Consider the following 22517-nt stretch of genomic DNA (forward strand, 5'->3'; position numbering starts at 1 on the left):
CACTCTTATTTAGTGAGAAACAAATGGAGGAAGGAGAAAAGAAAACAAAAAAACAGAAATGAAGAGCTCATTCAGATACCCCTGCTAAGTTTTTCCCCGGCTACTATAGTACTGTTCTGTATTATAGCCCTCTTTAAATCTTCCTTCTCCATTATAATAGTTAAATAAATATAGAAAGATTAATTGTGAGTAAATAACTGTTGAAAACATACCAGGGAACTGGGCCATTTAAAGTAATTATGTGGTAAATTTTTTAGGTAAAGAATCATGTTGTCCAGTTTATCAGGTTTCCCACCCAGCCTCATACTCCATTTAAATTTTACAAGTAGAGTTAAAGTAACTATTTTACAAATGGAGTTAATCAGTGTCCAGTACAGGCTTTGACCTCAAAGGCCACTCAAAGTTGAACAGAGGGATTGTGGCTATTTGTGAATTTTTACCTTATCTGCAAGATTACAGAAAAAAATTATCTGAAGACACTTGACTTTCAGGGACAAGTTGGAGATAATATCCATTAGAATGGGACTAAAATCCAACTTAATTTCATTGAGGTTTCCAAGTCATATTAAGTATCTCAAACATCTATGTAGGTAAAGGAGCAACTTTGACAGGGGAAAGGGTGGAAACAATTACAGGTTATTATTACTTCACCATGAAAGAGGTTAAGGAGATGAAAGAGGGTAAGCATATACCTACCTTTCTCAAACTTAGAAAAGGCAACTGACTTGAGGCTGCACTGATGACCTTTGCATGTTCCAATCAGCTCACCAGCTTTTACATCCCAAAATTTGGCTGTTTGATCACCTGCTGCTGTAACCTTTCAAAAATAAGGTTTCACAGTTTTTTAAAGCAACCCTTTACCAGTGTTTACCCAGATCCCAATAAAATGAAAGTCACTTACAAGCTTAAGTTCACCAGGGACCCAGGCCAGGTCAAAGACAGCATTCCAATGAGCCATCCATTCTAAACAAAGAAAATGGTGAATGTGAACTGTCTAAACTATGTCTTGTGGTAGCCATACTAATAGCAGCTGAAGTGCCTTGAAAGCTGTAGTGAAAAGATCAGTGGTCAGCACACTAAGGTCCATGGGCCAAAGAGAATTTGTGGACTTGCACACATAGCACATTCCCTTCATTACCCCATAAAACTACCGTTTGATATCAGATTGTTTTCCATTGGGGTATATATTCTCTAAAATGGAATCTTTATGAAATATTCTCAAAAATCTTCATCATGCTCTCTGAATGGAGTTTAAAGTACTTTGGTTTGACATTCAAAATTCTGCTCGCTTGGCCGTATCTCTTACTGTTCTCTGTATATCCTATTCCAACCAAACTGGAGTGCTCCCTATATGCTCATTATATCCTATGGTTTCCTATCTCTAGGCCTTTACTAATGGTTTTCCCTCCACCTGGAGTGTCCTATTCCACCTCCATGGGTCTAAATACCACAGTTTGCCTCAAATGTCCCATCCTTCATGAAAAATTTTCCTCACCTTCTTTGATACGTAAGAGCTCTTTGTAACACCTGTGGCGTTTTCTTTGTATTTCCTCTACATCATCTACAGCCTTTGTTTTACCTTAGTTATCTCAACACTTGACTTACTAGTTCCAGATTATTACCTTCTTAAGGTCGGTAGAACTTTGCCTTATGTATGGAAGATGTTTGTTCAATATAAATATTTTAAAGCAACATTTCCCCACATTAAGTATAATATAACAAATTTTAATTTTTTAAAAGAAAACCTGTTTTTAATCCTAAAATGTATTTTTCTTAACTTTCAATAAAGGCTTTGCTGCTGTTAACAGTTATTGACAGAAAGGCAGTCCACCATTTACTTTCAGCCTGGCCCCTAAACGGGCTTAATCAGAAGTGAGTATCACTGAGAATTTATTCAAATAGTAACTTCCTTGAGGCTTTATGAATTAAAAATGTTCAAACAAATATTTTAGACCCCGACTTACCTTTGATGCACTTCTTTCTACTGGTTTGTGATTCTGTGTTATATAACCTAACGAAGCCTTCTTCATTGGCAACTGCTAGTATATGCTCCATATTGGGAGCTAAATAAGAAATAAAGAATAAAATATATAAAGAGTAACAAAAAAATTTAAAGCTGAGTTTAAATCTATATAAACAACAAAATATAAATTAACTGAATAGCTACAATCTATTTGAAAAGAGGTAAGATGATTCTACCCAAATAGCACCTGCTATGGTAGAGAGGTTTTTCTGAATTAAACATGGCTGAGGGCTTCCCTGGTGGCGCAGTGGTTGAGAGTCCGCCTGCCAATGCAGGGGACACGGGTTCGTGCCCCAGTCTGGGAAGATCCCACATGCCACAGAGAGGCTGGGCCCGTGAGCCATGGCCACTGAGCCTGTGCGTCTGGAGCCTGTGATCCGCAATGGGAGAGGTCACAACAGTGAGAGGCCCACGTACCACAAAAACAAAAAAAACAAAAAAAACACCAATCCTCAAATAATCTCTTATTTAAAGAAGGGCTGAATCAAGCATGGTAATTAAACAAAACGAAAGTGGTACTGGCCAATAGCAAATAAAAGCATATGATATAGGCATGGCAAATAAAAGCATACGATACAGGCCACCAGCAGGCTGAACCTATTAATTTTATATTCCCTTTTCACAATATTTTACTTTTCCTTTCTTAAACTTTTAACAGCAGGGACAAGTACTCTATTTCTGTTAATATGTTCCCCAATGCATTGTAGAAAGAGATAGATTCAAACAGGTCAAAAGGGGCAAAAGTTTTCATGATGGCTGAACCTTTGCAACCCTTTCCCGATATCAGTTATAAAAACAAACAAACAAAAAATGGTGCTATAAGAATCTTATCCCTTAGCAGAAATATGTAATTATGCGTAGAGATTAAGAAAAGTCTATTTTATAAATCAGGGGAGAACAGTTATTAGAAAAACTCTATCATCTATCTAATTTTTCTTGAAAGGGAGACACCCCAAGATATTTTCCCTCTGAAGAGTGAAATAGATCATTTCTGACCAAACCTAGCTTATACAGTAGTTCCCTTACCGGAAGAGAAGGTGCATCCAAAAGGAGGAACTGGGGCTCCTGTTTCTCCATAAGAAGTGTGCTCATCATTATAGTTGCACTGATAACCAGTAAGAAGGGACTGTAGAGGGTATTGTGAAGACCATCCTAAGGTAAGACAAAATTGCTTATAGAGTTCCAATATATCACATTTCAGTACTTTTAACAAATGCAGAGGTTATAAAGTCATTTCTAAAAACTTTATATACTTAAGTATAGATCCACTCATTATCCATGGCCCTCTAGAACACAGTTTCAGGTGTTTTCCTAAGGGGTCCTAAGGAAAAAATGAAAGAGCACTCTCAACTTCTGGTGAGATACAGCTTTGGGCTTATCATCTTAAATGGAGACTCTTGCTAATACATTTAAGACTGCAAGAAACAAGTGGCCTTTGCACATTAGAAAAGATCTTACCCCTTCCCACACCCTTTGGTGACAATCACAAAACACAACCACAAAGACTACCACAACCATTAAAACTGCCATTCTCATCAATTAAAATTTTATGTTTTCAGAGTTTCTAAATCATTACTGCAAACTCAAGTTACTAGCAACATCACACATAAGCCAATGGTCAGAGAGTTAAAGGAAATAAGGTATGTCAATGTGCCTACTGTAGCCCCTAGTATACGAGAGAGGAAGAAATTCAGGGTAGAGGGAAAGTTTATTCTGCTTGGGTCAGAAAGCTGATGTGTACTATGGTCCTAAAATAGTAAACCATCTTGATTTGTTTTATCATTTTGATATGTGGGTCAACATATTTTAAATACATAAAAGAAACATTCATTCAATATATAGTTACTGAGAACCAAATGTTTAGTAAGCATGGGAGGAAACAATGAAGTTACAATCTAGAGAGCTGTCTAAATAATTAACGAACACTCTCATACTTTAGGGTACTTTCAATTCTCACTTTTCATAAAAAAATACCATTTGGAGAAGACATCTTGGCCTGATATAACCTCAGACAAATCTGGTTTTGCATGTTCATAGAAATAACCTGAAGAAATGCAAACGAGGCAAATAAATTCAATCCAGATTTAGTAATTGTTCCTGGGGGTATTACCTTAAGGCTAGATACGATTGTAAACAAGCCATTAAAGACCACTAAAAGAAGAATATGAATACAATAATTAGTTATGTGGTCGAGTTCACAAATATCCATCTACAGAATGAATTTTAAAACAAAAGCCTCTGTTCTAAAGCAATATAAACATACGCTCGTAGTTTGGGATTAAAAAAAACAAAACAAAAAACTGATGATCACAACTCATGAATTCAAAAGGAATCTTGAACAATTTAAGTGGAACTGAAGATGATAAGCTCTGGAGACCTAAATTCTTTACAATTAAACAGTGACCCCTCAACTCTGTCTCATTGCCTACAAACTATATCCAAACACCAACAAATGGCCTAATGTGGCTTAGTAACTGGTCCCTATTTACCCCTCCACCTCTGTGACTGTGACAACACACACTTCATGGACAATCCCTGTAAGCTACTTTTGGATCCTGATTGTTCTATTCTGTTTCCAACATGAGCTTGTAATGCTTTCCCTCACAACACTCATTTGGAAAAGCCTATTATTTCTTCAACGCACAACTTAAGCCCCTGGGTTATATGCAGATTTTTCAAGAATGAGAGCTGTCGGAGAACTAATTTCCAGATACTCAACTTCCATATATATATGTATTTCTAAAACTGACCTGTCTACAATGTCGAGGTCGAAACTTTCCCCCTTCTTCATCACTACCTTTCTTCCACTTTTCAAAAGAAAGGCATTTCCATGACCCAATCTTACACCTTGCGTTGACTCAAGGTACAAAAACTCCTGGGACCCCATTAAGAGACAATTGGATAACTCCTTTAATAAAGGGATCATAAACACCCAAATCCATCTCTTTAAAACATAGACTTTCAATAAATTTTTATTTTGCTTAATTATTTATTGAAATTAGTAATCCATATTGTTTTGATCAACGACATACTACTAAAAATAGTAATAAGTCAACCCAGAAGAAACTTTTAACACTTAGAGCTTTATAATCACAGAAAACATCAATTTAAACATATTTTTTTACACAGAGAAATAAGATAGCGTGATCAATAAAATGACTTTTCAAGCTTAAAATCAAATCACATTAGGATAAATTCTGTGGGAGAAATAAAGTGGTAATAAGCTCAAGGGGAAAAAACAACTATGTAGAATATCTAGCAGTTAGAATTAGTTCATACTTTTTAAAAATGATTGATGTGATTATTAAATCACTACAGTATTTACAGTCTATTAGATACATTTTAAAGACTGATGTAGCAGTAGCATTTTTATTTAAAAAGGTCATCACTCACAATATGGCCAGAGATGACATCCTTTGCATCTGTTTAAGCTTATGATAAAAACTTTCAGATACCAATTTAAAAATACACAGAAGAGTAATCAGTTTCCATTTCAGAAAGATCGTTGGCAGCAATGTGGAGGATAAACTGGAAAGAGGGAAACTAAGAGGCCATTTGGGAGACTTGTTACAGTTCAGACAAGAACGTATTATGGCCCAACCTAGGGAAATAGAATGGTAAGCATAGGACAGATCCAAGATATGGTGAAGAGGCAAAATCAGTGGGGATACCGAGGAGGAAGGATTAGAGATTTTAAGGGGACTTCTCTGAATGCGTATCTTGAGGAAAGTGGAGGAATTCTGATTGACTCTCAGGTTTCTGACTGTGAAGACCAGTTTAAAATAATGAGACCATTTCCTAAAATAGATAATATAGCAGGTTTGGGGAAAAAGTGAGTTCGGTTTTGGGTATTTGAGTTTGAGATGCTTACAGGACTGACCATCTGGATGATACAACTCTTATAGGAATGGATGTGAAGTATAGGGAATGGAAGGTTGCAGGTAGTAGAAGAAGAAACCCTGGTTACAGCTATGATCACCATGGGAGTAGGTAGAAATAGAAAAGGGGCCTAGGATGGAACACCCTCATGGAAGGGGAAAGAAGAAGATGGTCCTATAAAGTTCAGTGCATTAAATATAACAATGAATGAATTTCAGTGCCTAACACATAACAACGCATGAGTATTTGGGGGCTCAGGGTGGGCTGTCTCAAAACATGCCACAATGGCATATTGATTATTTTGCATTGAAGTTGCTTGAGAAGCAGCTGATGCAAGAAGGAAACTCTGACCTCCCTGTCTCCCTGAAAAGCAGGAAATAAATCTCTTATGAAAGGTGCACTCCTTGCAACTGGAGGTAGAAGGACACCCTAATACATCAGAGATAGGGAATTCAGAGCCAAGAAGCCTGTGTAAACAAACCTTGTTACTTCTTTTATTTTACTACCTGAAGCCCAAACTCTGTTTAGATTCTTCACTTAGTAAGCATCCCAAAATCTAAGTTTCTTTGTCCTGTCAATTCCTCACAAACTTATTGTTGTTTTTTTTTTTTTGTCTGAAAAGTATAAAAGCTGCCTTGCTTTGGCCATTTCTTAGTCCCATTTCTATGAGAACTCCATGTACATGAATTAAAATTTGTTTTTCTCTTGCTAATCTGTCTTGTGTCAATTTTATTATTAGTCCAGCCATAAATACTCAAGAGGGGTACAGGGGAAAATTTAGCCCTCCCTGATAAGTATTTGTGAATTAGAGAGAAAAGGGAAATAGACAGAATGTAGAATTAGGAGAAAATCTGTTACAAAATAAAGGCTACACAGCTTGCTCCAAGTCACACAGATTAAGTAAGGAGTGGAGGTGGAATTAAACCTCAGCAAGTTTAACTCCAAAGAGAGATCATAATTACCATGCTGTACTGACACTCATGACAGAGGATAGAGAAGTATCTTAAGTAAGGTCACAGGAGAGACAGAAAGAGAAGCATTTATAGTATAATTTAAAGACTGTCTAAGAGGTAAGGATGGTAGGGTTTTAGATTGGAGGCAGGAAGTGGAGGAACTACTCCCCAGTCTCCTTCTCAATATCCTTCTCCTAGACCTATGCCTTAAATACAAAAAGTTCCCTTCTCACATTATTTTCTTTCTGTTTTTCACATGGTTTCAAGCGGAAAGACCTAGTCCATCTTTAAATGAATGAGATTTCATTTGCAGCCAAGCTTAGTCTGGATAGTAATTCCCTTATCAGAAACTTACCAGAAAGTTTCAGGTTGATGACACCCAAACCTAAGCTCAAAATTCTTATTGCCAATGTTTTAACCTAAGGAACTTCAAGAACTGGAGAGAATAAATCAGATATCTATACACTAACACGGAAGTATTTCCAAGTTTTACCGTTAAAGAAACAAAACATTTTAATCCCATTTCTGTAAATAACAATACTTATTACCTCTGGCATTGAAGAACATTTGGAATAAAATACTTCAGTCTATTAATAATGGTCATTTCTGGGAAATGTGCTTATGGACATTTTTCGCTCTATAACTACGAGTTTTTATGTTCATGTATTAATCAGGAGGAAAAAATTCTGACCATGCTAGAAGCAGATGTTCTGTCTTCTCTGCTTGACTGAGTTCCTTAACAGCGGGTCATAGTCACTGGTATATATAGCAAAGAGTAGGGCTCACTAAGGTTCCACAACAAATGAATGAATTAATCAATGAATACGAGTCTTGACGATCTCACATAGCTGTTGAGAAAACCACACATACTCCCATGAACGCGTTTTCCAGTTAATGTGCAAAACAGACATAGCCGTAATGGAGGCCAGTTAACTCAGCGTCCCTCCCTCCGTCAGCCTACACTACAATTGAAAAAATCCCGATTACGACTAAAAGTGTCTCGAGAGCACGAAAGTGCAGCTTTCTTCAGTACTCTTCGCTAACACGAACTCACTCTGCCTGTAGGAGAACTCGGCGGCTGGGAAACAGAACTGTAGTCGGCGTAGGTCCGAGGTGTTGTTCGGGGGGAGGTGAATCCCGCCGGCAACAGGCAGCGGTAAGGGCCGTTACTCACCATTTCTCGGGACGCCAAACTGGGGCTGGCGGAGTACTGAATTGAAGAGCATCTGGGCCGGAGGAAAACTTTCAACTGAGGGAAAAGCCGTGGAAATGCCCCCAGATTCAGCAGAAATCTTATGTGGCGTCCCTTAGAACACGACTAGTTATTGCCTCCAACTCCCGCCACCGTAAGCCCCGGCCACCAAACTCCCCGCCAAACTGACGTCACGCCCTCTGATTGGCTCCCGCCGCGGCGTCCGGGCGCGTCCGAGTCACTTCCCCCTTCGAATCCCCGCCTCCTTTTCTCCCAGCCGCGGGAACCTAGAGTTCCTGAGCTCCCTGAGCGCCTGCGCGGGGGGCCGCAGAGGCTCTGGCGAACGGCGGGGAGACCAGAGCGCATGCGTAACAGGGCTTGACAGAGCGCGGAGGAAAAATCCGCGAGGAGGTGGTGGAAGAAGATGGCGGTTCTGGGGCAGAGTTTGCAATCTTTCTGAATAGGCTAGTCGAGTAACTATTCGGGTCATGGCGTCAAACTCAACTAAGTCTTTTCTGGCAGATGCCGGCTATGGCGAACAGGAGCTGGATGCTAACTCTGCCCTTATGGAATTAGACAAAGGTATTCGAAAGAGCGGGCTGAGCGGGTGAAACGCATGTGGGGGGAAGTGGCGCCCCCAGGCGGTGGTAGCCTCGGGAGAAGCCGGGAAGGCGCATGCGCTTATCTTCCCTGGGCGGGGGCGGGCGCTGGCGCTGGCGCTGGCGCCTGTGCTTTTGGTGGGTCCAGGGCTTTTGCCGCTTTGCGAGATTGCCGGGAAATTGCAGCGTTGCTAGATTGGCCTCGTACCGGTGAAAAAGTAGCGAGTGGGGGCCGTTTTGACCACTTGAGGGCACAGTCTCCTGATTTTCCAAGCAGTTTCTAAAAATGATAAATTGAAATTGTGAAATTATTTTTCAGTATGTTCAGTTGAGACCAGGTCTTCACCAAGAGTGCTGAATAATAATCTTGCACCGACTTATAACGATTCATTTGATTTCTGTAATTCTTACCTGCCGGTTATTAGTTAGGCAGGTTGAAAATAGGGCCAAGACCATCCGAAAATCAGAGCCCCTGCTTATTCTCTGCAGACGGATTCCACGAGTTCTATTTCCTTACGGGAGTTGGAGTGGTGGGAGCTTGGTGTAGTAGTAGGAGCTTTGGATAGACTGAGTTGAATTCTCATATCGTTCATTTTATGATCCTGGACAGGTCACCTAAGTTAACCTAAGTTAACCTAACCTTGGTTTTTTTTCTGTGCAAAGTGGGTAAAGTACCATTGAGCTAGCAAGATTGTTGTAAATATTGTGATATAATGGTATGCAAAAGAAGCCTTTATTAAATGCAAAAGAGATTTGCCTTCTTTCTTAGATATGGATATGGGAGGCAAGGGCAGATACTTGTTAGTAAAGAACTCAAGTATTAAAATGAAACCTTTGTTTTCAGTGTACTTAAATGATTTTCATTGAATGGGGGAACCATTTTGTCACCTGGTATGCAGTTAATTTTTAATTAACTACAACCAGTGTGTAATATATTAAGAACTAGAGGTTAGAAGGATTTTTCTTAAAGTCCACTTTGAGCCACTTCCCAGCTCTCCGACTTGGACACTATCTTATACTTTTTGGGGACTCTTTATTTTGTTTGTTTTTTAACCTGTAAACATTTACAGCGGGTTCGTCTAGATAAGAGTTTCTCAGACTTTTTAAAAAAGATTTTAACTCCTTTTGATCAACATAAAAATGCAACAGCACTCCAATGAGATATTCCTTTGGTTGAGTCACAGTATCTTTAGTGCAGGCCCATCAGCCAAGAAAATGATGTTGAGCTTTGATTTCTCAACAAATCTATGGGGACTTTTCCCTCTAAAATATAAAGTCATAACATTAAATGTGTGTTTTATACACTACATAATCTTTTCCTCCCCATTCTGATATTTCCTTCCTTATTACCCTCTTAAGAGTTGCAGGTCTGGATATCTAATATTCCTACTAATTCTATAAAGACATTTTCTACCACTGTGGTCCAGGTGGACTCATCCCATAATGACAGTAGAGCAGTGGTGTGGAACAGAATTGGGTTTGGACTTTGAAGAAATTAGAAATCTAGAATTGTTTAATTCCGAAAAACTTGAAGTTGTAGTAAGAAAAAATATAACACAATTTTTCCTTCTTAAAAATTGAAATAGGAATATTTCAGATCTGTAAGAAATATATAGGTGGCTATTGAATGTAAACCAGGTGTCTGTCCTAGATACTAAGTGATGGTGTTAAATCCTCCCAGCAGTCCCTTGGGTGGGTATTTTACAGGTAGAATTTGATGTGGGGTTACTTGAATGCATGGATGCTCCACAGATACTGAGGGACTACTGTAGTGAGGAGGCAATTGTATCAATAACAATCCAGGGAAAAGAGAATAGTGGCTTGGGCCAGGGTGGTTACAGTGAGTCTGTGTGAAGTGCTGAGATTCTGTATATATTTTGAGGGTAGAGCCAACAAGAGTAGCTAATGAATTGGATGAGAATGTGAGAGTTAAGTGGTCAGGAGAAACTCAGAGGTTTTTGGTCTGAGCTACTGGAAGTATGTATTGCCATTTACTGAGTGGATGAAAATCAGATCAGTTTGAGACTGTTAAATTTGACATGTCTCTTAGACATCCAGATGGAGATGTTGGGTAGGCAGTTAGATATACAGATGTGATACTTGAACTCCATTATAAAGAAATATCTGTAGCACTAGTGTCAAGAAACACACTTGGGAAATGGTGCCATTTATAACCTGTTATATGTTTATAACCATTGCACTTTGTTCTGAGCATTTTGAGCAAGCATGGCAGTAAGCAACTTGTTTCTGATCTCTCTAGGAATAAATGGATGCCCTTTTTTTTTTTTTTTTTTTTTTTTTTTTGCAGTACGCGGGCCTTTCACTGTTGTGGCCTCTCTCGTTGCGGAGCACAGGCTCCGGACGCGCAGGCTCAGCGGCCATGGCTCACGGGCCCAGCCTCTCCGCGGCATGTGGGATCTTCCCGGATCGGGGCACGAACCCATGTCCCCTGCATTGGCAGGCGGACTCTCAACCACTGCGCCACCAGGGAAGCCCATGAATGCTCTTTTAAAGCTGACTTAACTCTGTTCATTTAGGATGTAGTTAGTAACACAGGAAAATCATCATTCATATAATAGCCATTAAGTCATTCAACAAATATTTACTGATCATCTGCACTGTGTTAGGCACTCAGACTTGGGGCTATATTCGTGAACAAAACAGCTTTAAGAAGCTCACATGAGGCAGACAGGGCTAGATCAAATATGGCCTTGTTAGGACAAGAAGTTTGGATTTATGCAAAGTGCATTGGGAAGACATTGAAAGTTTTTAAGCAGAGGACTGACATGGATTGGTTTACATTTTTGAAGGTCACTTTAGCTCCTATGTAGAGGTCTTTTTGACTTCCCTTTTTTAAAGTTTTAAGCTGATAACCATGCTGCCCGAGCTGTGAAGACAGAGCAGAGTTAAGTGTCAAATCAAGTATAATTTATGTATATATGACACATTTCATAATCATTTCTATAATATAGGCATTACAAAGGACATATCTCCCATAATTTACTCAATGTAACTTTCACTCATGTAACTTCTACACTGTCAGTCTAAAGATTTTTAAGTCAGCTGATGGGAAGTTGTCCCAGTGATTTAGGAAAACTTATGCAAGATTTCCTTCACCCTGGGTGAAAAGGAGAGTCTACCTTAAATGACATCACTCAGCCTATCTGCTTTCTGTAAGGTTGGCCTTGTTGGGGGGATGAGATCCAAGATCAATGGGGAAGAGAGTGGTTTCCCTTTCTTGCACCTGGGCAATGAGAAGGGAGGAAATGTAGGAGGTGGAGTTGCTGTCTGAGGTGTTGGTGAACTTAATGTTGCATGGAAAACTTGATGGTATGTTCAATGAAAAAACTAATTATGACCTAGAAAATTGATGTAAATCAGGACAACTATCTGTTTTCCCTTAGATGCTGTCACTTCATCTATGTTCCAAAACATCTGAATTCTCAGACTGTGGAAGAGACCACAGGTTGCTTTTACTCTGTCCATATTGGCACAGATGTAGTTGATATTATGATAAACAAATATGAGGCCCTGTGAGTATCCCCATATCCCCTACTAAAGAGGGAGGTCTCTGCAGCCAAGTTTGTACCAAGTGACTAATTCCAGGCCATAAGTGATTCAGAAGTGGACATGTGACCCACACTGAGTCAATCAAATTATTTCTCTTGAGAATCTGTACTACCAGACCAAACTTAGTGTGGCAATATTGAGAAGTGGACCTGTAAGATCATGTAGAATTAAGGTCAGACTCTTAACTCAAAGCCACATAAAAACCAGCATTATAAAGTACTGATTCTTAAAGCCTGGCTGATGATCCCTTGATGGACTATGAACTGATCCAAAAATCCAAGGCCCTTCTTTAGTTCTTACTGAAATCCATAGACTCATTTATACATATGGCTAAAAGCTATTATCTTGTAACTTACAAAGTAAGTTATTAAATATTCCTAAAAGTTGGTATTCATAAAAATAATTTGTTTATGATTCTAAATCAGTATTTGTGCATATTGCACAATATTGCATACATTCTCATCATGTATATTTACAGATTCTAAAGTTTGGGGGAAGGATGCTTTATTATTAATGCATCATCAGTTGAATTGACTATCCTATTAGTTGTTTTTATTCTTGCTTTTTAAATATAATTTACTGAGATGTTACCGTGATCAGTTTACTAAGCTGTTGTGAGATTGCCTTGGTATAATATGTGGTGCATACTTGTGTTTGTATTTCTCCCCTCCCCACCTCATTTTTAATGAAGACTTTAAGATGTTACAGTTTAAGATGTTAGGGTATTATGGTTCCATTTGGAATCATTCTCACCCTTTAGCTAAAGCAAATGTATACAACAAATTCTCCTAAAATGTGCTTGCATAGTAGTGTGTATTAGCAGTGTTCTTTGTAGTGGATATTAGTCATATTGGTGGTCACTTAGCATCTTGTGGACATTCTATGCTTGAGGAATGGCCCACACCACAAGCACTGTCTCATCAAGGTGGAAGCAAAAGCTCACTTTCCTAGTTTCCCTTTTAAGAGCGCAGGAGAGAATCCCCTGGCTGTCCAGTGGTTAGGACTCCACGCCCTCACTGCCGAGGGCCCAGGTTCAATCCCTGGTTGGGGAACTGAGATCCCCACAAGCGGTGTGGCCAAAAAAAAAGCACAGGATGTGAACTAGGCTCTACCAATCAGACAAATCTCCTCCAGGCTCTGTGATTTAGTTTAGAGATGCAAGAAGGCAGAGTTGAAGAGTACTTGCAGTTTCCTTGGCGGCAGCAGTGGCTGCAGTGTCCATAGTGTACAGTAGTAGCAGCAATGGCTACTACATTCCTAGATGATAGGAGAGCTAATTCTAGCATCTGGTGCTTCCCAGCAACAATAGTTTACTTCATCTAATCAGTTTGGCAGTGTGGAGTTAGGTGTTCTTAGGAGTTTTGCCTTGAAACTGCTTATTACTTTAATAAACACTCAATAAAAACTCATTTCCTGCCTTATCAGTCAGAGTTAGCTTCTGTTGCTTGCAGCTAAGAACTCTTGACTGATATCTGCTACCTAGAAATGTATGCTGTTTTGAAAACTTGATTGATGTATCACAAATCCCAAGTTTACCATAATTTATGTTATTTCTCTTCAATTCCTTGGAATTTGTCATCCCTCAGAATTATACCACTCTGAAATCCCATTCACATATCTCTTCTTTAATCTTAACCTCTGTCCTCTAGTTGCTTGCTAGAAATGCATTTTAGCATAATAATTAGGACCAGATTGCCAGGATTTGAATTCCATCTCTGCCATTTATTAGCCGTTGTTTCTTAGGCAAGTCGCTTAACTATTCTTTACCTGTGTCCTCATCTTTAAAATGGGAATTATTGAATAATACTTAACTTCTGTGAGTATAGTGAGAGCTTAATACATGTAAAATGCTTACTAGAGTATCTGGCACAGAAGAAGCACTTAATATGCATCACCATCATCGTCATGATTAACTGCTACTTTAACCATTCTTTATTTTCATTCAGACCTCAATATACTCACCTCTCTACTTCCCTTACCTCTCAATCCCTTTGTGTTTTTACTTCTTTATCCAGCTTAGATTTTATGGTCCCTCATTTCATTAATTTCATTAAGTTTCTTACCAGTACTTTAAATTCTCATCCAAGGTTCTATTTAGTCATGTGTGCCCAAAGGCAGCCAAAAATTGCTGGAGAAAGTCATACAACTTGGTATGTGGCTATTATCAGAAATGACACAAACCCAAACTGGCCTTCAACACAGACCTGCAATACTACAATGTTTCTTTAGTCAGGATTCTCCCACCTTCTTTAGTGACATTTCAGATCTTTATATTTTCAAAGAAAACCCCAAACCCCAGAAATCCTGGGTTTTATGTGGAATCTCATTTCATTTTTAATATTTGACAATGAATTCAAAACCTTTGAAAACATTGTATCATAAAATTACTCTGAGGGCCAGATTCAGCAGCCTACTAGTTTTCAGTCAAATAAGATTACATGGCAGAGGATAGCTTGAGGATCTACTTGCCTACCTTCTCAAAACAGCTAAATAGATGCCTGGGCCCCCACTGTAGAGATTTGGTAGGTTGGAGAGGAACCCTAGCATAGACATTTTTGAAAAATTTCACAAATGTTTCTGATGCAGAACCAGAACTGATAAACCACTAGCATAGCAAAATGTTCTGCACATTTTAAGTGAGAAATACGTTTAGAATAATGAATTTCATTGCTGCCAAATGGATTTTGACTGAATAAGCAATTTATGGACAACTTATTTTAGTTCTTCCTAGTCTACCTGCATGTTGCAACTAAGCTGAGCACTGTTTAACTCCAGGCACTGAAAAGGAAGAGATCTCTGTTTCTTTGGTGGGAGAATAAAAAGTAAAATGTAGAAACAGCAGTCACATCCTTCCACAGTGGGTCTTACGGTGGCATTCTTATGATCATTGGTCTTCTGATCAGGGTATTTTTCCTCAGATTTGCTAGCAACAGAAGTAAAGTGAATAACCTCTTAAACCCCTCTAAGAATAAGATCTCCTTGTGCTGAGCTGCTATTTTCAGGTGCTTGGCTTATACTGGAGTTGGAATTGGCCTAGAGCAAGCAAGCTGGGTACCATACTGCCCCAGCCTAGGATTGTTGCTGCATCGCAGGCCTTAATGCACTTCTCTCTTCTCTTGTACCCTAGCTTCTGACCTTCTGAGCCAGCCTAGCTTCTCATTTCCTCTCTAAAAAACTCATATCAGAAAATAAGCGAGACATTTACTATTCTTTAGCTCATGTACCCTGATGGCTCTGTTATAGGAATGAGGGTCTACTTTATCTTAAAGAAATAAAATTTGACCACACTAGAGAAATCAAAACCTTTCTTTGACCAGATGCAAAATTATCTTTGGTACATTTTAAATCAGCATGTTTAAATAAATGATTTGGTCTGTGGTTCTGTTTTTAAAGGGAAGGTAAAGTGGATCATATTCTCTTAAGGAGACTCCCTGTACGTAGACCACTCCCTACCTTACCTTTTTCATTCCAACCAAGGTTAATTTATTACAAACAGAACTTTACTATCCTTTGTATCACTCAACTCTTGAGAGAGAGAAGAGAAGAGAAGGAAACAAGTCCAATTACTGTGGGTTCTCCCAGCATTCCCTTCCCCCAGCACACGTACATAAGCACACATCTCTTCCTTCTCTGTTCTCACACCTCCATCCTCAGACTTGCCTTTCTTTTTCTCCCCTTCCTTTGTGTCCTTCACTGCCCTATCTGTGTGTCCCTTGACCCCTTTTTCAAGGATACAGGAGCCATTGCCAGTAACCTACAGTGTCTCTGTTGGTACTGTGCATTTAGTGGGAAGAAGACTCCTAGAGCTTCTAGTGGCAGTTCTTGTGTGTATGGAAGTTGGTGGGTGAGGGGTGTAGGGAGAAGGGAGCAGACAAAGAAGGGATATGTTCTAAATATCTCAATTAGAAATTAGAGTTAATTTTGAATTAATTTTCCCAGAGGAACTTTTATTGTAAGTGGTTGTTAGATTATGGAGTACTATGAGTACTGATAGTGCTATTTTTTTTCCTATGAGGAAATATTTTCCAAGTACCAAACAACTAACATGAGTGTACCTATAGAACTTAACTCATTAGTAAGTTGTAGAAATTGCATGTGCAGATTTACTTTGTGGTTGTCTTATGTATTGGAACAAAGTGGCAACCAGTAAAGAGCCCTCTGTCAACTGGGGGAAAACCGCACAATATAAGAGCTGTGATTTGAGTTTTATTCAGTGTCTTACTGAGGACTATAGCCCTGGAGACAGCCTTCCAGATAGCTCTGAGGAACTGCTCCAAAGAGGCAGAGGGAGAGGTCAGTATACATGTGATTTTGGCTAAGGAGTATGTGCAATCCAACATATGTCTCGGTAGAAGGTTACTGCTAGTCTAAGGAACAGATATCTCGGTTAATGATTTTAGTGCTTTTCTAAGTGTGGGAAGGTGCAAGAATCTGGGTTCATAAAAAAATTTTTTTCCTGAAATATAACTATCTAAGGGCCTGTTTTCCCTAAAGCACAGAGTGCCTCATCTTGTTCTTTGTCCTAAATTCCTTTCAGGGTGTGCTGTAGGTCAGCGACTTAATCTTTGTAGAACTGAATGGCAAGCAACATTCCTTGTTTTACACCTCAGACAAACATTTCCTTTGTCATTTTTTAACAGTGAACAAACTTTACTGAACAGAGATGTTCTAGGGTACTTATTCTTGTGCAGATATAATCAGCATTTTGTAAATGGCAAAATACTAAAAGAAAAATATTTGAAGGTGATACTGTTAATTCCGTATCAAGATACTCATTCTTAATGAATTTTTTTAAGGATTGAATATTAACTCCTTTTATTTGTTGGATTTAAAAAAAAATCAGATTCATTGAGGGAATTCCTTGACGGTCCAGTGGTTAGGACCCGGCACTTTCACTGCTGAGGGCCCAGGTTCAGCCCCTGTTTGGGGAACTAAGATTGCACAAGCTGTGTGCGGTGTGGGGAAAAAAAAATCAGATTTCATTGAGGTGTAATTTGTATATAATAAAATCCACCAAACGTATGCAGTCATGAAACCACTACCTAGAACAATTCTTTCACCCCCAGAACTTGCCCTGTGCCCCTTTGTGGTCAGTTCTCTTTCTTTAGCCTCTGGCAACCACTTTCTGCTTTCTATTCCCATCGTTTTGCCTTTTCCAGAATGTCATATACAGTAGTCTTTTGGGAATGACTTCTTTCACTTAGCATAATGATTTTGAGATCCACCCATGTTGTTGTATCAGTAATCGGTTTCTTTTTATTGCTGAGTATGAGTCCATTGTGTGGACCACAGTTTGTTTATTCATTCACCAGTTGATAGACTGTGTTGGGCTGTTTCCAGTTTGGGGCTATTACGAATTAAGCTGCTGTGAATATTTGCATACAGATCTTTGTATGGACAGATGTTTTCAATTCACTTAGGTAAATATTTGGAAGTAAGATTGCTGAGTGTATAGTAAGTGTATATTTACCTTGATCAGAAATGACCAAACTGTATTCCAAAGAACTGTATAGTTTTGCATTTCCACCAGCAATGTATGAGAGTTTTAGTTGCTCCATATCCTCTTAGCACTTGGTATTGTCGGTCTTTTTTGCCATTCTAATGGATGTGTAGTGGTGTCGTACTGTGGTTTTTAATTTACATTTCATGGATGACTAACAGTGACGAGTATCTGTTCATATGCTTATGTTTGCCATCCTTATTTCCTCTTTAGTGAAATTTCTCTTCAAATCTTGCCCATTTAAAAAAATTAAGTTTTCTTTTTACTGAGATATAAGAACTATGGATAAAGTCCTTTATCAGGTACATGTTCTATAAATATTTTCTTCCAGTATGTGGCTTGTTTTTTTAATTCTCTTAGCAGTATATTTTGAAGAGAAGTTTTTTGTTTTAATAAATTTATTTATTTATTTATTTTTGGCTGCATTGGGTCTTCGTTGCTGCACACGGGCTTTCTCTAGTTGCAGCAAGTGGGGGCTACTGTTCATTGCGGTGCGCAGGCTTCTCATTGCGGTGGCTTCTCTTGTCGTGGAGCATGGGCTCTAGGTGCGCAGGCTTTAGTAGTTGTGGCACGCGGGCCCAGTAGTTGTGGCTTGCAGGCTCTAGAGCTCAGGCTCAGTAGTTGCGGCACACGGGCTTAGTTGCTCCACAGCATGTAGGATCTTCCCGGACCAGGGCTCGAACCTGTGTCCCCTGCATTGGCAGGCGGATTCTTAACCACTGTGCCACTAGGGCCACCAGGGAAGCCGAAGAGCAGAAGTTTTTAATTTTGATTTTGATAGAGTTTAACTTATCACTTTTTAATTTTATGATGTTTTTAATCTAAAAACTCCACTTTTTTTGTTTTATCTAAGAATTCTTTGCTTAACCTAAGCTTATAAAGATTTCCTCTGTATTTTCTTCTATATAATTTATAATTTTAGCTCTTACATTTAGGTCTATGGTTCATTTTGAGTTAATTTTTGTATATGGTGCAAATTAAGGATTGAGTTTCTTTTTTTCTTTTCTTTTCTTTTTTAAAATTTCCCTTCTGATTTCTTCTTTCACCCTTTCACTTCTTTCAGTGATTCATCTTATTGATTATTTATCAGTGTGTTGCTTAATTTCCAAATATTTGGGAATTTTTAGATATTTTTCTCTTACTGATTTTTAATTTAATTCCATTATGGTTAGAGAACATACATAGTATGATTTCAGTCCTTTTAAATTTGTTGAGGTTTACTTATGGCCCCAAATATTTTATCAACTCAATCTTTTTTAAAAAATAGATTCTTTTTCATTATTCTATATCTAAAAGTGACACTTTACCCAATTACTATTTCCTGTGCCATTTTTATTTTTGAAAAGGTAATGAGTTACAACTGTACTTTACTTAATTGTTAAGAATGATTATTACTTTACTGTGTAAATAATTTTACTCTGTAATACTGTGTTGATATTTGCTATTTTTGCCTTATTGTAGCCACAAATTTGTAATCTGTTCTTCCCTTTTTATGCTCTTCATAGGTCTAAGATCTGGCAAACTTGGTGAACAGTGTGAAGCAGTTGTCCGCTTTCCCAGGCTCTTTCAGAAGTATCCATTCCCCATTCTCATCAATTCTGCTTTCCTAAAGTTAGCTGATGTTTTCAGAGTTGGGTAAGTCTTTTTAAGGCCTTGGTGTCCTAAAGCACATGGTTCATATTTCTTTGTTTTATATTGTGGTCTGTATTCTTTTTGCCTTTTAGGACTTCCACATGGTTCGTTACCATTTTAATGGATGCACATGGCAATTTGCAACAAATTTTGGTGTGAAATTTAATGGCATTTTAAGCAAAAGTGAAGGATATAAGTCAGAGAGTACTTATTTCTTTGGGGGACAGGGTAATTCAAAATTAAGACAACCTTAATATATTATTGTATATTTCAGAAATATCTGTGGCTTTGTGCAGATAGTTTGGAGAAGTTTCTGATTTAACAGTTTATTTTATAACATGAAATTACATGTTACATGAGATTATGGGTCACTGTGAAGTGCCTGAAACATGTAAGCAAGCACTGAATATACACCTATTTTTTTCCCTCTGCCATTCCCTCTCCCACTTCTTTCCACCCTTCTCCATGCATTCATGTGCTTATACACACACCAAATCAGACTTGGAGAAATGATGTTGTAGAATTAGCTTGAGAGGAAGATGACCATCTTCTTGGTTATAATATGACTGAGGAGATTGAGTTTGGGTCCAGGGCTTCTCTTTATGTTACTACTGTTTTGGTGCCTTGCAGCAGGACTGCAGGCTTTGCTAACTGCTTATGCTTAGTATGCATCTCATGTACAGTTGGCCCTCTGCAACTAAGCATTCTGCATCCATGGGTTCTACCAACCATGGGTCAAAAATATTTGGAAAAAAAAATTCCAGAAAGTTCCAAAAAGCAAAACTTGAGTTTGCCACACATTGGCAACTATTTACATTGTATTTACATTTATTTATATAGCATTTATATTGTATTAGGTATTGTAAATAGTCTAGAGATGATTTAAAAGTATGTGGGAGGATGTGCAAATACTATGCCATTTTGTATAAGGGATTCGAGCCTCCAGGGGTTTTGGTATGGCAGGGGGTAGTCTGGAACCAGTCCCCTTCCCCACCATGGATATCACAGGATGACTGTACAGACTTTAACTCTTTCAGTGGTAAGACAGAGAATATTAAGATTGAAAAACATTGGCCTATTGCTAAAATTTATTAATATCATTAGTGTTGCTTTGATTCCTAATTAAATATTACTTTATAAAGTGGTCTAATTTATTTTATCTGTGGTTTTTCATAGAAACAATTTCCTGAGGCTATGTGTTCTTAAAGTTACTCAACAAAGTGAGAAGCATTTGGAGAAGATTCTAAATGTGGATGAATTTGTGAAGAGGATTTTCTCTGTGATTCATAGTAATGATCCTGTAGCAAGAGCCATCACACTCCGGTATACTCTGTTATGCTAATGAGTCACCACAAGATTGTTTGAGTTGTGATTATATATCCCCAAAAGGCAATATATTTACTTTTATCATTTTGAATATTAAGAATTTATTTTTTCTACAGACAGTCAATGAGAAAATATGGTAACCATCCTAATCTGTAAATGCCTTGCAGCTAACCGTCTATGATACTGTTTTGGTAACTTACGTTTGAAATATTTCTCTTTGTGGGTGGATGTTCTGATCTGATAACTCTAAGGTGAATGTGGCTTAGCCTCAGCTTATTTTGAACTTTTACCTTCCTGACCTTGTTCTACTGTTTCATGTCAGTTTTCTGTATTCATCCTTGGTTATGTGCTTGTTTCTGTATATGATAATTTATATCTGGACTCCTTGGAGAATGCCAGATATAACCATCTTAGTTTCTTCAGCCTTTCCTTTTCTTTCTTGGCATTAAAAAAATTTTTTTTTTGAGTTTTGTTAGAATTTCATTTTGTAAGCCTTATATCCAGCTTGAACCAAAATCCTCATTTTAGGTCTATCATCTATGAAATTATATGCATAATTTTTGGATTGTTTGAAACTCACTTTGCTAAACTCTTCCTTCCTCAATTCTGATATGAGCCCCAGGGAGCATTCTCCTCTCTTCTCTTGATATTGAGGAGAGATTTGAAAATCATGATACAAGTAATCACTGATGTTGAAGAAAAGACTGGGAAGTCTTACTTTTTACTTTGCGGATCTGCTTAATAAGAAAAGTATTGAACTCTTAATGCTTTGCTAAAATGGACTTCTTTATACAACATTGGAAAATTGATATTTTGATGCTTTAATAATTTAAAAGTTTCTTTTTCTGGGCTCTCTTTGGTACTTGGCATGTACTTCAAGGTGATTTTTAAAAGTTTTGCTTGTGTTAAATAAGCCATGTTAGTTTTTCTGACATATTGAAGTATGGAAAAGTGTTTAGAATTTGAGTCACTGCTTGATTTCTAAAATTGATACTTTATTAACCTGAGATTTATGGAATGACCTGTAAACTTTAGCTTTGGTAATTTAGCTTTGCCTGTTTCTTCCTTTTCTGACCTTGAGCTTATTGTATTTCCATTCTTCTTGGGTTTCTCTATTTGTGCAGGATGTTGGGAAGTCTGGCATCAATAATTCCTGAGAGGAAGAATGCTCATCATAGTATTCGTCAGAGTCTGGATTCACATGATAACGTAGAAGTTGAAGCTGCTGTTTTTGCTGCTGCTAACTTCTCTGCACAGTCAAAGTAAGCATAGGCCTTTTATAATTTGGCTTCCCAGGAAGAGGTTTTGAAGGAATAACTCATCTGTGTATGTAAAACACTAAAGGATACAGAAAAATGTAAATGGCAAGGTGTATTTTCCAAGAGGGTTTCCATCGTGTTGGGAAAACAGGACTTAAATCCATAAAACAGAAAAGTTAAGTACAGATGTTGGCATTAACTGTAAATGAAATTAGAGTTTCCAGAAGGACAGGATCAGCATGTGATTAGAGTAGTTGGGGAAGGCTTCACTGGGGAGCAGAAGCTTTGTCTACTGAACAGCCTTCGCCAGACATACAGTCCTAATAGTAAATTGCTGCTTTCTTACTGTCTTCTCAAGTTTAGCTTTTTGGGAGTAGAACTGTGCACAGTTTGACAGAGACAGTAACTTGAGTTGAAACCAATTTTAATTTCTTTGGGATGTCATAGTCTACTATCTTACAAAGCAGTATATCTATGTGTGTGTGTGTGTGTGTGTGTGTGTGTGTGTGTGTGTGTGTGTGTGTGTGTATAAATATATATATATATTTTTTTTTTGATGAAATGTTGACCGTAGTTTTATTACT

At 38.1% G+C, this 22517-nt stretch overlaps 2 protein-coding genes across 2 annotated transcripts in view; one reads left to right on the plus strand and one right to left on the minus strand.

Annotated features, from left to right (window-relative positions):
* The window catches only part of DTL (denticleless E3 ubiquitin protein ligase homolog), a gene marked incomplete at its 5' end in the record, with an annotated part of 38540 nt that extends 30459 nt beyond the window's left edge, over nucleotides 1-8081 (minus strand). Inside the window, 5 exons of the mRNA XM_079698197.1 lie at nucleotides 697-817; nucleotides 902-963; nucleotides 1965-2063; nucleotides 3050-3175; nucleotides 8030-8081. Of these exons, the coding sequence (XP_079554323.1) occupies nucleotides 697-817; nucleotides 902-963; nucleotides 1965-2063; nucleotides 3050-3175; nucleotides 8030-8081 (460 nt within the window). The remainder of the gene's footprint in view (nucleotides 1-696; nucleotides 818-901; nucleotides 964-1964; nucleotides 2064-3049; nucleotides 3176-8029) is intronic.
* Nucleotides 8082-8535: 454 nt separating this feature from the next.
* INTS7 (integrator complex subunit 7) overlaps nucleotides 8536-22517 on the plus strand; it is a gene marked incomplete at its 5' end in the record, with an annotated part of 88769 nt that continues 74787 nt past the window's right edge. Inside the window, 4 exons of the mRNA XM_079697432.1 lie at nucleotides 8536-8629; nucleotides 19222-19351; nucleotides 20525-20671; nucleotides 21799-21936. Of these exons, the coding sequence (XP_079553558.1) occupies nucleotides 8536-8629; nucleotides 19222-19351; nucleotides 20525-20671; nucleotides 21799-21936 (509 nt within the window). The remainder of the gene's footprint in view (nucleotides 8630-19221; nucleotides 19352-20524; nucleotides 20672-21798; nucleotides 21937-22517) is intronic.

The sequence above is a fragment of the Hyperoodon ampullatus genome (genome assembly GCF_949752795.1).
Source record: "Hyperoodon ampullatus genome assembly, chromosome: 2".
Taxonomy (NCBI): Eukaryota; Metazoa; Chordata; class Mammalia; order Artiodactyla; family Ziphiidae; genus Hyperoodon; species Hyperoodon ampullatus.